This window comes from Urocampus carinirostris, chromosome 12 (assembly GCF_059441175.1).
Source record: "Urocampus carinirostris isolate Australia breed hairy pipefish chromosome 12, RoL_Ucar_1.0, whole genome shotgun sequence".
Classification (NCBI taxonomy): Eukaryota; Metazoa; Chordata; class Actinopteri; order Syngnathiformes; family Syngnathidae; genus Urocampus; species Urocampus carinirostris.
In genome coordinates, this window is record NC_142360.1 from 8,838,917 (window position 1) to 8,852,995 (window position 14,079).

A 14,079-nucleotide genomic window follows, 5' to 3' on the forward strand; every position below is an offset into this window, starting at 1 on the left:
TGGAAAAAAAACTCCACCAGTCTCAGCCGGGCTACACCCGAGCAGTAATACGGTCCTAGCCATTAACACGTTTTCCTCCACGGAGCACTAAGGAAGAATTTAGCCCGGCGTTTGTTTTGCACAAAAGAAAGCATTGAAAGCGTAAACCCAACTACCCGATCCTTCCTCATAAATACATACATACACATATTTGGCAACAGCCATAAGTGCTGCGTTTGTTTTCATATTCAACAGTCAGTTCGACTCGCCGATGTGTCCGTGGTGGTGTCGATTGGGCTATGCAAAGGTTTTCGTTCGGTTCTCTCGCAGTTCTTTGTGACATCTGACATGACGAGAGAGTGTTGACACGTCGCATATGTTTCCCTAACGTCTTAAAACATTTTTTGTGGACGTTCGCAGGAGTAGGACGTTAACGTTTGCTGATGTGTGGCGTTTTTGTTTGCAGGATTCTAATTAGCCAGAGTAAAAGAAATACGGACTTGATTTTATTTTCTGTGACTTCCAGTTTCTCTGCTGAAAGTTTAAGAACATCTTTTTGATGCTTATTTGAGAAGTCGACATTATCGATCTGTTTTGAGTGCATTTATAAAGAATGGCCTTTATTCATTTGTCTTATTTTTCTTTTTTACGTGTTTATCCTGGACTTTCACGTTTTTTCTCGTTGTAAACAATGTTCGCTGTGTCGCTATCAATGAATGAATGGATTAAACCTTTATTTCGAACATGACAAAAGCAAACACTAAACAACAAATCGAGAAAAAAAGAGAAAAAAACACAAACAATGTTAACCTACATGTTCGAAAGGGAGTAGGAAGAAGTATATGCTTATTAAATCCTACCCCCAGATTTCCTTGACAATTGCATCCCACATCTACATCCCCTGTGTATTAACATGTAAAAATACTTAGGAATATACATATTTATTGGCTCTGTGGATACGCAGTTTTTTCATTATCATCATCATCATCACCATCACTACTTCCATCCCTTTTTTAATACTACCAGATGAATTTAGTTTTACCCATCTATTAACTCTGTAATGCTAGTTATCACCAAATATCATCCAGACACCAATAATGACAACAATAACAACCAATGACAGTTATAATAATTATAATTAATATAATTATAATAGGGCAGCACGGCGGCGCAGTGGTTACCGCGTGTGCGGCACAGTTCTAAGGTCTTGGTAACCTCCTGTGTGGGTTCAAATCCAGTTACCGGACTTCCTGTGCGGAGTTTTTATGTTCTCCCTGTGCTTGCGTGGGTTTCCTCCCACATTCCAAAGACATGCATTTCAGGTGGATTGGCCGGTCCAAATTGTCCCTAGGTGTGAATGAGCGAGCGAGTTGTCTGTCCCTGTGTGCCCTGCGATTGGCTGGCAACCAGTTCAGAGTGTCCCCTCCCCACTGCCCGATGATTGCTGGGATGGGCTCCAGCATCCCCGCGACCCTACTGAGGATAAGCGGTGCAGCTAATGAGATGAGATGAAATGAGATAATTATAATATCAATATAATAATAATAATAACAACAACAATGTTGATTTGCTTACATCTACCAATCATTCATTTCCATAGTTTTCCAGTGGTTAGGATTTGGTGCTCTCGCCAACACAACCCAGGTTCAAATCCTGTTGCATCCAACTGCATCTTGAGTGCAGAAAAAGTTAAACAACATCGATTATTAATCCAAAAAAATACGGGTGTGTGTAATACACTAGTAAAAACGGAATTCTAAATTTTAAAATGTTGCTAATAATTACAAATATATTTTATTTATTTGTATTGCATTTGTTTTTATATTTTTTTAATATATATATTTTTTCCTTTTATTTTTTAATGCATACAATGTATTGTGGATTTTATTGCCTTTCACTTGTTAGTAATTGATGCATTTTATTTGTATATACATTTTTATATTTATTTATTTATTTATTTTTATATTTGCAGTTTTGTTTCTCCATGACACAAAACACCCACATTTGTAATCGTGATTATTTGGCTATCACAATTTAATGACAATGAAATAGAATTATTTTACCTATTCTACTCGTTCACTGCAAAACAGTATAAATACTTCTTTGAGTTTGTCAATGAGAGTGAACAAGTAACAAAAAAAAACTCTAAATGAATGTAGAACACGCATATGTGTATACAAAACAATTTCATGACCCAGTTGAAGCATTTCTAACGAAAAATGATACGAAGCTGGATTATTTTTCTCCTGTGTCACTCATTTAACAGTTGTTTTGTTTGTCAGTGATATTGTTGATAACATTTTTGGGGCCAAGTCTTGGTTTGAAATTATACAAACTGATTTACTCCTTAAAAGAGTTAATTAAAGGAAGGTTGTATCCTGGTTTGATGTTGGACCGACTGTTTTGTTACAAAATATTTAAAACATTGAATTCTAAATATTTTGAATACATTTTATCAGGACCAGAACGGAAACAGGACCTAATTGCGTGACGTTTACCAAGTTTTATTGAAAGAAAGAGGAAGGGCTGCGCCCACGATCCAGTGTTCGCTGGACGCAGGAAGCAAGTCGCTCTCGGATTCAGACTGGGATCCGAACACGGAAGTGGATCTTCTGTAGTGAGCGACGGCGGTGTCAGGGACGAAAAAAACTGGTCGGTAGCTGGGACTGAGAGAGCAAGGCGTGGTCGGGGCCGGAAACGAGTCGTAAGCCAGAACGGGAGAGTAGACGTAGTCGTGGACAAAAAGAGGTCGTAAGCCAGGACAGGAGAACAGACGTGGTCAGGAGCCAAACAGGTCGTAGCCGGAGACAGACGGGAGCAAAAACGGGACAGGTGGGAGTCAGGGTCGAAAACGGCTTGCCTAGTATACACTGAGGTTCGCAGACGGACTGACAACAGGGGACAGACAGGACTGGGTTCAAATAGTGACCAGGAGCCAATCAGAATCCGCGGCAGTTGGCCCCAAATGAGCGGGCATAGGTGAGTCACATCAGTGATCATGACACATTTCAAAATATTGAGTTAGAAAAATACTTAAATGATCTTGTTGATTTCAAATGTAATTACATTTTTAATTGTATGCTTGATTTACAATGCATTTTCGGTAGTATAAGGAAAAAAAATATTATCTGTAAATGAGTTATTTTGATCAAATTATTCATCCATCCCCCCATTATCTGCATTGCTTATCTTCAGCCCGACCCTGCCCGCGGGTAAAAAAGCCTGAACCCAACCGATTACCTTAATTTGAGGGACCGTGCCCAAAGTAAAGTGTGTTACTAAAGTAAAAGTACAGCTACTTCAGAATACTATCACTCAATTAGAAGTAAAAAGTAGTCATCTAAATAATTACCAGAGTAAAATTAATTGCATTCTGTACAGGTCCTCCACAAAAAAAAAAATGCAAGAGAGAAGCCTGGTCCGCCCAACTTAGTAATTGACAATTTGCAATTCGGGTCCAGGCTCAATATCTTACCTCTAATTTGAACCCATGACCTCCGAACTGGGCCACGCAAGCGCTAACCATAACAGATTCTGTTTTAGGGTACCATCATGTTGTAGTGGTATGCTTTATTTGTTTTTATTCAGCTTGATTTTTAATTCAAGGCAGCTGAGTCAAGTACTTTCAATATTAAACATGGACCAAAATAAAGAAACAAAACAAAAAACATCATAAATGAAAACGATCATTGTTGAATTATAAAAAAAAGGCAGTGTAAGCTGTGTTTAAATGATAACCCACTGTTTTTGTTTTTGCGGCAATGTTATTTCATTCCACGATTTTACTCTCAATTTGAGTTACAAACCACAGACATATGGGAAAAAAATTTCTTGTTTTATTTCGCAAATAATACCCAACACTGCTTGGTTAGCAAACTGCAGGAAACTTTCAGTGAGCGGCGACAGATCACTAGCGGACACCCGAACCGCTTCTGCCATGGCGGGTTTGGGTTTCCCTGATATTAAATGGAAAGACGCTGAATAGAAGGCTGTGAGAGTGAAGTGACGGGCCTGTTAGACGAAAGGGTGTCACTCTCTCCTTAGCTGCAACCTGATCGCAGATGCGCTTTGCTAATGAGTCATGTTCGCACAATGTACAGTCAACTAACGATTGAAGATGTACCGTATTCGTCAAGGTGGTCCGAGACCAACGCATGACACATTCAAGGGAAATAAAAAGGAGTCATTCTGCCCAGTTCTCCATACAATAGTCCCAGTGTGCTTGCTTCAATATTTAATTTCATCTCTCCTTAAAAAAACTTACAGTAAGTTTTTAAACTCCAATATGTATTTAATAGTGTCTTGAAGGTTGGTTGGTTGGATGCCTTAACCACTAAGGTCATAGGCGCATCATTTCTTGTGGTGTGTCTTGGGCAAGTATAGCCTGGTGACCCCCATCCCTCTCCAGGCCAACAAATGTCTACAGCTGTTCTCGAATCGCTTGTTAGGCAAATACGTAAACAAATGCTCTACTGAAACAGTAAATATATTTTCTATTATTTAGTGATGGTTGGTTGTTTTCATCCCTTAACCACTAGGATCGTAGGGGGCACCATTTCCCGTGGTGTGTCTTGGGCAACTACAGCATGGTGGTATCCATTTCACGGATCAGACTGACGAGGACCACAATTGCGTGACGTTAAGGAAGTTTATTTAGGGAAACGGGAGAGAGGGCCATAGAGTGAAAAGAAATCTTGAAGTTGAGATTTGGGACTACATTTAAGGAAGATGGAAAGATGGAACGAAGAAGAAACCGAGCAACAAGGTTGGTATGGCAGGTCTTGGAGTAGGTGAAACACAAGTCTGGAAGACCAGGGCAGAAGAGAAGGCGGAAGGGTCAAACAGGTCCAGGTTCAGAGTCAGAAGCCCAGACAAACAGGTTTCGGGTGTAGGCTTTACAGATGATCTGACAAAGGTAGGCCGTAGGGTAGGGCTTTAAATACAGAGCTTTATTGGCAGAGAATTCAGAACAGCTGGTGGTAAACTAGAACAGACAGGTGGAACGGATCAGGGTGCAGTGACAGAGCAGGGAGGTGTTTGGTGCTGGTTACCAGAAGAGAGAGAGCTCATGACAACCCATCTCTCTCCAGGCCAGATGTTTTTTAATGTTATGCATTTTTTCCTTTTTTTTCAATTATGCCCAAAATACTACATAGTAAATAATAATTATAAAAGCAAGATGGCCCCGCCCGTGTAGCACCAGCTGCGGCTCGTTGACAGATTGGCTTTCCGTCTATTTAGGCTAAGCGCTCTCACTCTTCCTTTGTCAGCCCATCAACGAACTTCTGCCCCGCAAGACGTCGGTTCTGACTCGGTCCTGACTCGGTTCTGTTTCTTGTTGGTATTTCCTGTCCGGTATTGTTCCCGTTTATTTTGTCCTGTTTAATATCGGTTTCCGGTTTCGTTCCCGTCTAGTTTGTCCTGTTTAATTTCGATATCCTGTTTCCATATCAATCCTGTCTGTCCCGTCCTGTCCAGTATCGACTCCATCTGTCCGATATCTGCTCGGGTAATTGGTATCGATCTGGTCGGCCTCTGGCTTCCTATCATTCCACGCCAGACTGCTGCCTAACGTGCGTGACTCCCCATTTCCCGTAAAATAAAAAGCTTGTGTGAGAAACATCACGCATTTGCGTCCTGATCCTGTTCCGGTTCTTGACAGTAAACCTCGAGCATGCGCGGGTAAACCCTCTTCTCCCCCAATACCCCCTGCCTCCTTTCCTCTGGCCTAATGGGTTCCTGTGGCTGGAACACCGATGATAAAAGTAAGATAAAAGCACATGGGCGTGGTGAAAACAAATATATAAAAAGGCTCTTTGAACTCATTGTTAACACATACCTAATAGAGAAAATATATACAGTAATGTCAAATGTTTGCGTACCCCACCTTTAAATGAACTCCCCACTGCACACTTGACACTGTGGATATGTAAGAAGCCCCCGACTCAAATCTTAACAAATTTCTAGTTCTCATTGGTTAAGTGGTCGGCGCCTATTGGGCCGATCGGGTGCGGCTCGTTGACAACCAGCCGTCATCTTGAATGGACGAACACGGGCTGATGCTGAAAATAGATTTGTGAACGTACCACTGCCGCTCTTTAATCTTCCGCCATTCCCGAGGCGACGGCAGCGGACATTTGAACTACTACGGCTGCACGAGTGATCAGGGAATTTGTGGAGAGGGGATTGATCCATTTTGCTTCTCTTGTTCAGTGACGCGGCCCACCCGGTGTCAATCACAGGACGGAATTAAAAAAATAAAAAAAATGTCATGCTTGGTTAATAAAGATCTTATATACATTTGTGTAAATTGGGGTGGGCCAACAACAAGGCAAAATCAAACGCTCCTCCACAAGCTCTAATATTACAGAGGTCAAACGTTTGCTGTAATATTTTGTACATTTGCTCCTTTGCACCGTTCAAAATACTAACAAATATAATTGCGATATTTTAAACAAAAAAAAATTTGAAATGTGTTTCAGGTTGTTTTAAAAAAAAGGAATTTCCGGAGAATAATCCACCATAATAAAAAGTATCACTTACCAGCTGTTAAATTGTCTAAATGGTAAAGGATTATTTTTTGCAAAATGATTGAAATAGAACATGTCATGTCTTTAATGCCCTCCATTTTGATTCATGCAGAACAGCAAAATATATTAACACAGATAATGTTAAGGGTCACCACTAAAGATCCAATGAGCTGCAATTACAACAGCCATTCTGGTAGAGGATAAAGACTATATGCATGCTCAAATTGCATTATAAATCGTTAGGAAATTTATTATTAAAATGTACTGTTTACCAAATTGTTCAAATTAGTTATCTGACTCCATTAACCAAACACAACCTACATTCTCCTAACAAAGCGCGCTCGTTTCTTGATCGAAAAAGATGGACAAGAATAGCCGACATTTTCACACGGGGGGGAAGATTTAATTTCTTATACAATTTAACGAAGTGAACTCCATCGAATTAGCCGAATTAGTCGAATTAGTGTCGCCCGAGTCTCTGTCAAGCCTCTCTCGAGCTTCTTTTTTTCTCCTCCGCCCATGTTATTTCCGCAAGCTGGTGTGCCGGCTCCTCCCAAGGGCGCGACAATGAAAGCCCCCACGTGGGGTCCACCCTCTCGCCTCGATGTCTAGAGAAACTCTAAACAACACCGAGCGTTTATCAAAACAATACCTGACGTCCTTCGTCAGAGTTCTGTTATCAAAATTCCCCAGCCAAAACATTTCGAATTTGGAACAGCGTTACCTGATGCCCACTCAGTGAAAATCTTCATTGCACTTGATAAATGTAACTTATATTCAATCATATAAAATCCTTTATAGTAAAATGTATAAAATCTTTCAATATGAATATATTTACCCTATTAATTTTAAAGTTTAGAATTAATGAAATCCACATCATCATCATGGCGGCGCCCTGTTCGGCTGCGGCTCCATCGGCTTGCAACGGTTTTTTTACACGTCGGCCATAAGATCCAGTCTTCGACTCAGTTTTGATGGCGCACAAAGTCCGCTCGAACTGCAGATTAAGATACGATCTCAGTTTTTTTTGCTGGATATGCGATCATCCAGACATCAAGCGCTCGGTGTTTATTAGCCACGGACTGCTATGTCAACAAGACCCAGCGGCCTACAAAGCAGCGAAGCAGAGTGGCAAGACAGCGGCATGACCGCCGAACGAGGACATCAAGCGCTCGGTGCTACGACCACTCGACATCAAGCGCTCGGTGCTACGACCACTCGACATCAAGCGCTCGGTGCTACGACCACTCGGGAGTGTTTATTAGCCACGGACTGCTATGTCAACAAGACCCAGCGACCTACAAAGCAGCGAAGCAGAGTGGCAAGACAGCGGCGTGACGAGGAAGCGGGCCGGGCTAACAGCTATGCTAAAGGCTAACCCCTCTAACATCCATTTTGCTCTCCAACGTTCGCTCTCTGGACAATAAACTGGACCATTTAACAACTGGAAGTAGCATCGAACCGCGAGATGACGAACTGCTGCGCTAAAATTCTGACGAAGACATGGTTAATCTTATCTATCCCGGCTGACGTTCAAAGAACCTGTGCGGGTCAGATGTATTGACATTTCGTTCTGTATACACGTGTACACGAATGACAATAAAGTAAATCTGAATCTGAATCTGAATCTGAATCTGAATTGATATCTGTCATAATGAGAATCCAACAACACATTGTTAATTTTTATTGTTTAAATCATGTATCAACCCCGCAACCCAAAATCATTGTCATAACCAGAACAGACGGAGGACCCAGACGCGTAATGTTTTTACACAAGCTTTATCATACGGGAATCGGGCAGTCATGCGCGTGAACACAAACTCCAGTGATTCAGCGATTGCTAGGCGGAAGAAGTAAGACAGAAGACCAGCGTGGAAAAACAGGAAGCCAGAGGCAGACGAGATCCATACCAGATACCGGACAGACGGGATCGATATCAGACAGGGCAAGCAAGACGGGATCAATACCAGATACTGGAGCAATAAACCGGACAGGACGAGACAGACGGGATCGATACCGGATACTGGCGCAAGATATCGGACAGGATGAGACAGGCGGGATCGATACCGGACACTGAAGACTGGAGCAAGATATCAGACAGGACGAGATAGACGGGATCGATATCAGATATTAGAGACTGTAGTCAGATATCAGACAGGACGAGACAGACGGGATCGATACCGGATACTGGAGACTGGCGCAAGATATCAGACAGGATGAGACAGTCGGGAACGATACCAGATACTGGAGACTGGAGCAAGATATCAGACAGGACGAGACAGACGGGATCGATACTAAATAAACGAGCCAATACTGGACGTACGGGACCGATACCGGGAAGGATAAACAAACAGGATACCGGACAGAGTCATCATACACGTCTTGCAGGTGCAGAAGTTCGTTGACGGACTGACAAAGGGTGAGTAAGAGCACTGAGCTTAAAAAGGAGGGAAGCCAATCAGGCAACTAGCCGCAGCTAGCGCCAAATGGGCGGGGCCAATTGAGGGCAATGGGCAACCGTGACAAACATCAGAAGAATGGGAATTCAAAAATTATGAAAAGCTGGGATGATAGTAGTTGTTTTTGCACAGGATAAAGAATATATGCCTGCTCGTTTTGTGAATTTATATAGCAATTCATCCATAACATGTCAATTTTAGACTTGTGTGGGTTGATGTGCCAAAGTGTATATAGTTTCCTATTCTTACTAATTATCATAATTAAAATCAAACAAATAGTGTTGTTACTTTGTTTTTTTGATTAACTTCTAAATTAACTTTCACATGTAAAAGGGTGTGTCACGATCAGAACAGAATCAGGACCCAAATGCATAGCGTTAACCACAAGTTTATTGATAGAAAGAGGAAGGGCAGCCCCCGCGATCCGGTGCTCGCTGGACGGAAGTCTGCCGCTCACAAAATCCGATCGAGATCCGAATACGGAAGTGGATCTTCCGGAGAGGGAGATGGCGGTGTCAAGGACGGAAAAAACAAGTCGATAGCCGGAGCAGGATAAAAAAACGGGTCGTAATCCAGGACAGGAGACCAAACGTGGTCGGGATCAAAAACAGGTCGTAGTCGGAGACAAACGGGGAGATCAGGAACGGACGGATGGAAAAACGGGTGCAAAAAGCCGACGGGAGTCAAAGTCAAAATGCTTGGCTTGTAAGAACAGAGGTTCGCGGACGGACTGACAACCGGAGAGTGACAGGACTGGGCTTAAAAAAGGACAGGGAACCAATCACGTAGCCCGCAGCGGCTGGCGCCAAATGAGCGGGCACAGGTGAAACTGATTAGTAATCATGACAGTGTGATAGGTTTATGCTTTGATAGACTATTAAAACATGATTTAATGAATTTGAATTTGCAACCAGAACAAGAGGGGACTGTACAAAACTCTCAACCTGTTCTTCCCCGAGGCCAAAAAAATGCTATTAAAATCTCCAAGGTTGCTAAAAGCAGATGAACCCTAAAGGGTGTAGACATTAAAAGACAGTAACATGATAGACCAATAAAGAAAATGATGCAAACAGTGCACAACCGCTCAAAAACAGTCAAAATAAAGAACAACCCTCGCATCACGAGCAATCTTTTTCGCGGGTGCTTAACAGTCAAAATAGAACCCAATCTTCATTGTAATCAAGGAGAATAAACACAAATGCCAAAATACAGGTGAAATGTTTTTCACACGGTGCCTTTAAAAATGCAAATACAATTTACGACAATTTACGTTTGTGTGTGTGCATTGGCTATGCAACAAGAGTTGAAATGTGCATACTCGTGTGTCTGGTTTCAGTTTGAAGGTTGCAACAAAGCGTTTTCCCGTCTGGAGAACTTGAAGATCCACCTGAGGAGCCACACGGGGGAGAAGCCGTACCTTTGCCAGCATCCCGGCTGCCAGAAAGCTTTCAGCAACTCCAGTGACCGCGCCAAGCACCAGCGCACGCACCTCGACACGGTCAGGAACAAGCAAATACAGTAGAAATGACTCCTTTTTTTTTCTTTCTGTAATGCAATTTAAAAAAAGTCTATTGTTTTGATACTGCTTATTGTAGCGAGAACTCAAATATCCCATCTCAGATATTACAATATCATGGAGGATACAAAATGTTATATATTTAAAGTCATTTTAAGTAGCATTTATATTTCACATTTAATGAAAACTAGTAAAATTTAGAAAGAGAAACACTAAAATTGTCACGAGATGGGGTGGTGACCGGACCAGAACGGAGGCAGGAAGGGAGAACTCAATTGCGTGACAATCAAAACTTTTATTTACCAAAATAAAAGTTGTCCAAAACTCAGGGACAAGACAGAACAAACAGGCTATAACAAAAACGTGCAAACACAGGTTTCTTCCAACTCAACTAAACAGGACAAGGCATAACAGAACAGACAATGTGTAATGAGCCAACACCTGCAATACCCACAGCCCAATCTTAAACAGCAGCCACGCAATTAGCTGATCTGCTTCAGCTGGTGCCCAGGGGGCGGGGCAGACCTGTCGCCACGGCGACCATGACGAAAATGCTAAAAAGCTAGAATACTAATACTGTTTTCATTCTTTTTTACATTTTCTTGATTTCATTCTTTCTCTCTTTTTCTTTCTCTCTCTCTCTCCCTCTGTTTTGTTCTTTATTTAACTCTCTTCCTCCCTTCCCTCCCCCCTCTTCCCCACTCTCCCCCTCCTTTTCTCCCTCTCTTCATGTCTCTCTTGTTCTTTTCCCCTCTTCCCTCTCATCCTCCCTCTCTTCCTCCCTTCCTTCATACCTCCCTTCTTTTCTTCCTAATATTCCTTCTTCTTTTCTCCACTCCCCTCATCCCTCTCACCCTCCCTTACTCCCCCTCTTTCTTCCTCATTCCTCCACACCTCTCTTCCTTCCAACATTTGTCACGCTCTTCCTCCCTCTCTTCCTCTTTTCTTCCCTCTCTCTAACATTCTTCCTCCCATGCTTCCTCTCCCTCACTCCAAACCCCTCTCTCCCTTTCTTTCTTTTTTTCTTTCTTACTTTCTTTCTTTCTTTTTTCTTTCTTTCTTTCTTTCATTCTTTCTTTCATTCTTTCTTTCTTTCTTTAATAGTTGTTGTCAGGCCTTTGAAAGTTACATATATTATAGAGAACTAATCTCTTCTGAATAATACGACATGTCTGCCATTTCCACTAAATTTCTCCTCAATTACATCAGCATACTGGAATTAATCAATTTTTTAAAATAGTACATGTATTTTTATTTTCCATCACAGTTTGAAAAACCATGCATTGCCAGTCAAAGTCGTTGCATCAGTCCACTTTCCACCGTGTCGATCGTTCCCCCAAACAAGACTAACCAAAGAGCTCATCTAAGCTGCTAACAGACCCACATTACCCACACTTACCCAACATACTTGACTGTCTCTTGAAATTAGAAAATTGCGATAAAGTTATTTTCTTTCTGTAATGCAATTTTTTTTAAAGTAATTCCTTCTGGATTTATTACAAACCTGCTCAAATATCGCAAGTCTATTGTTTTAATACTGCTTATTATAGCGAAAACTCAAATATTACAATATCTTGGAGTGTACGAGTAGGCTGTATGCCATTTCACTGGATATGTAATGACTCCAAATTGTTTTAAAATTGCATTACAGGAAATAAAGAACTTTATTACAATATTCTGATTTTCTAAAATGTTCCTGTACCTTTATCACCCTTTTTTATTTTATTTCTTAAGGATCAGCAAAAAAAAATCAAAGCACAAATTCCAACAACATGCATGTTAGCTTGTAGTAAGTTGTTCTTTAACTAAATGTGAACTCCGAAACTGGAGATTATGCAAGCTTATTAATAGTACCAAACATTATTATTTTAGGGCCAAATTAATTGAATATGAAAAACCAAAGTTCACACATGAAGTTTAATTTAAAAACATTATATACAGTGAAGAAAATAAGTATTTGAACACCCTGCTATTTTTCAATTTCTTCCACTTAGAAATCAAGGAGGGATCTGAAATTTTCATCATAGGTGCATGTCCACTGTGAGAGAGATAAACTAAAAAGAAAAATCCAGAAATCAAAATGCATGCTTTTTTAATGATTCATTTTTGTCATATAGCTGCAAATAAGTATTTGAACACTTGAGAAAAAGAGTGTTACGATTTGGTACAGTAGCTTTTGTTTGCTATTACAGAGGTCAAACGTTTGCTGTAGCCTCTCACCAGGTTTGCTGCAGGAGGGATCTTATCCCACTCCTCCACATAGATCCCTCTAAAGATTTTCGATTGGGTTCAGGTCTGAAGACTGGCTGGGCCATGTTGGAACTTTGATATGCTTCTTATGGAGCCATGTTACAAGTTACTGATTGTATGGGGTGGACAGGAGTCTTTATGCACAACCTCAAACGGGTGCATCTGATCCAGGATGATACCCGGAGTGCAGGTGGACTTCTAATGGGTGGTCTTTCAGGGTCGGAATCCTAGATGATACACAGGTGTTCAAATACTTATTTGCAGCTATATCACTCAAATGAATCGTTAAAAAATATAATTTCTGGATTTTTCTTTTTAGTTTATCTCTCTCACAGTGGACATGCACCTACGATGAAAATTTCTGACCCCTAAATTAGTTGGGGGGTGGTGGTGGTGGGGGGGGGTCACCACTATAGGCGGCACAGCGGATGGGTGGTTAGCGCGCAGCCCCACTGTGCGAAGGTCCGGGGTTCAGGTCTAGCTACCGCAGCCTCCCCGTATAGAGTTTGCATGTTCTCCCTGTGCTTGCGTGGGTTTCCCCCGGGCACTCTGGTTTTCTCCCACATTCCAAAAAGGTTAATTGGCCGGTTCAAATTATCCCTAGGTGTGAATAAGGGAGTGAGTTGTCTCTCTGTGCCCTGAGACCGGTCCCCGGAAGATAGGTGGGATGGGCTCCTGCATCCCCGTGACCCTACTTAGGATAAACGGCGCAAAAACGGCTTATTATTCAAACTAATATAGTTATTTTTTTAATGAATGATGGGTTGTTTTTGTTTTACCACTATAAGTCAGTAGAAATACAATATGCCCCTAAAGGACTAAAACAAAAAACTGTGACAGTAAACTTAGAAAAATACAAATTATATGAGAGGGAAGGATGCCACCAGGCTGTACTTGCCCAAGACACACCACACGCAATGGTGCCCCTACGCCTTGTGTGGTTAAAGCATCCAAGTAGCTAGTTATTTTTAAAAAAAGCATGCAATGATAACCCAAGTCCTCTTACACCCAGTTTGCAAGAAAATCCTTACCCCTCCCCGAACCTTAACGAGCAGTAATTTGATGAAACGTCCCCCGAAAAACGCTAGTAGGGACAAGGTGATTGAGTCACACTTAGCTAACTGTGTTGCGTTTATTTTCATTGGCGTTTACGGCTTGGCTCGCGCGCAGCCAGAACACTAAGTAGCAAACACATTAAGTTCTGGCATTGGAAAGAATAGTTGGCTTTGTAGGAACGCTGCTTTCGCAAAGAAAAACTTTGCCTTATATGAGTTATAAACATTTTACAATTTATACCATGAATGGTATTTTATATTTGTATATTTCTTTTCAGGGACACAGTTTT

General features: G+C 41.5%; 1 protein-coding gene across 2 annotated transcripts in view; it reads left to right on the top strand.

Moving 5' to 3' along the window:
* Nucleotides 1-14,079, top strand: part of glis1b (GLIS family zinc finger 1b) — a 148,665-nt gene that overhangs the window by 109,054 nt on the left and 25,532 nt on the right. For both annotated transcript variants that reach the window (XM_088349368.1, XM_088349369.1), the window contains exon 4: nt 10,305-10,466. In XM_088349368.1, coding sequence (XP_088205494.1) covers nt 10,305-10,466 — 162 coding nt within the window. The remainder of the gene's footprint in view (nt 1-10,304; nt 10,467-14,079) is intronic.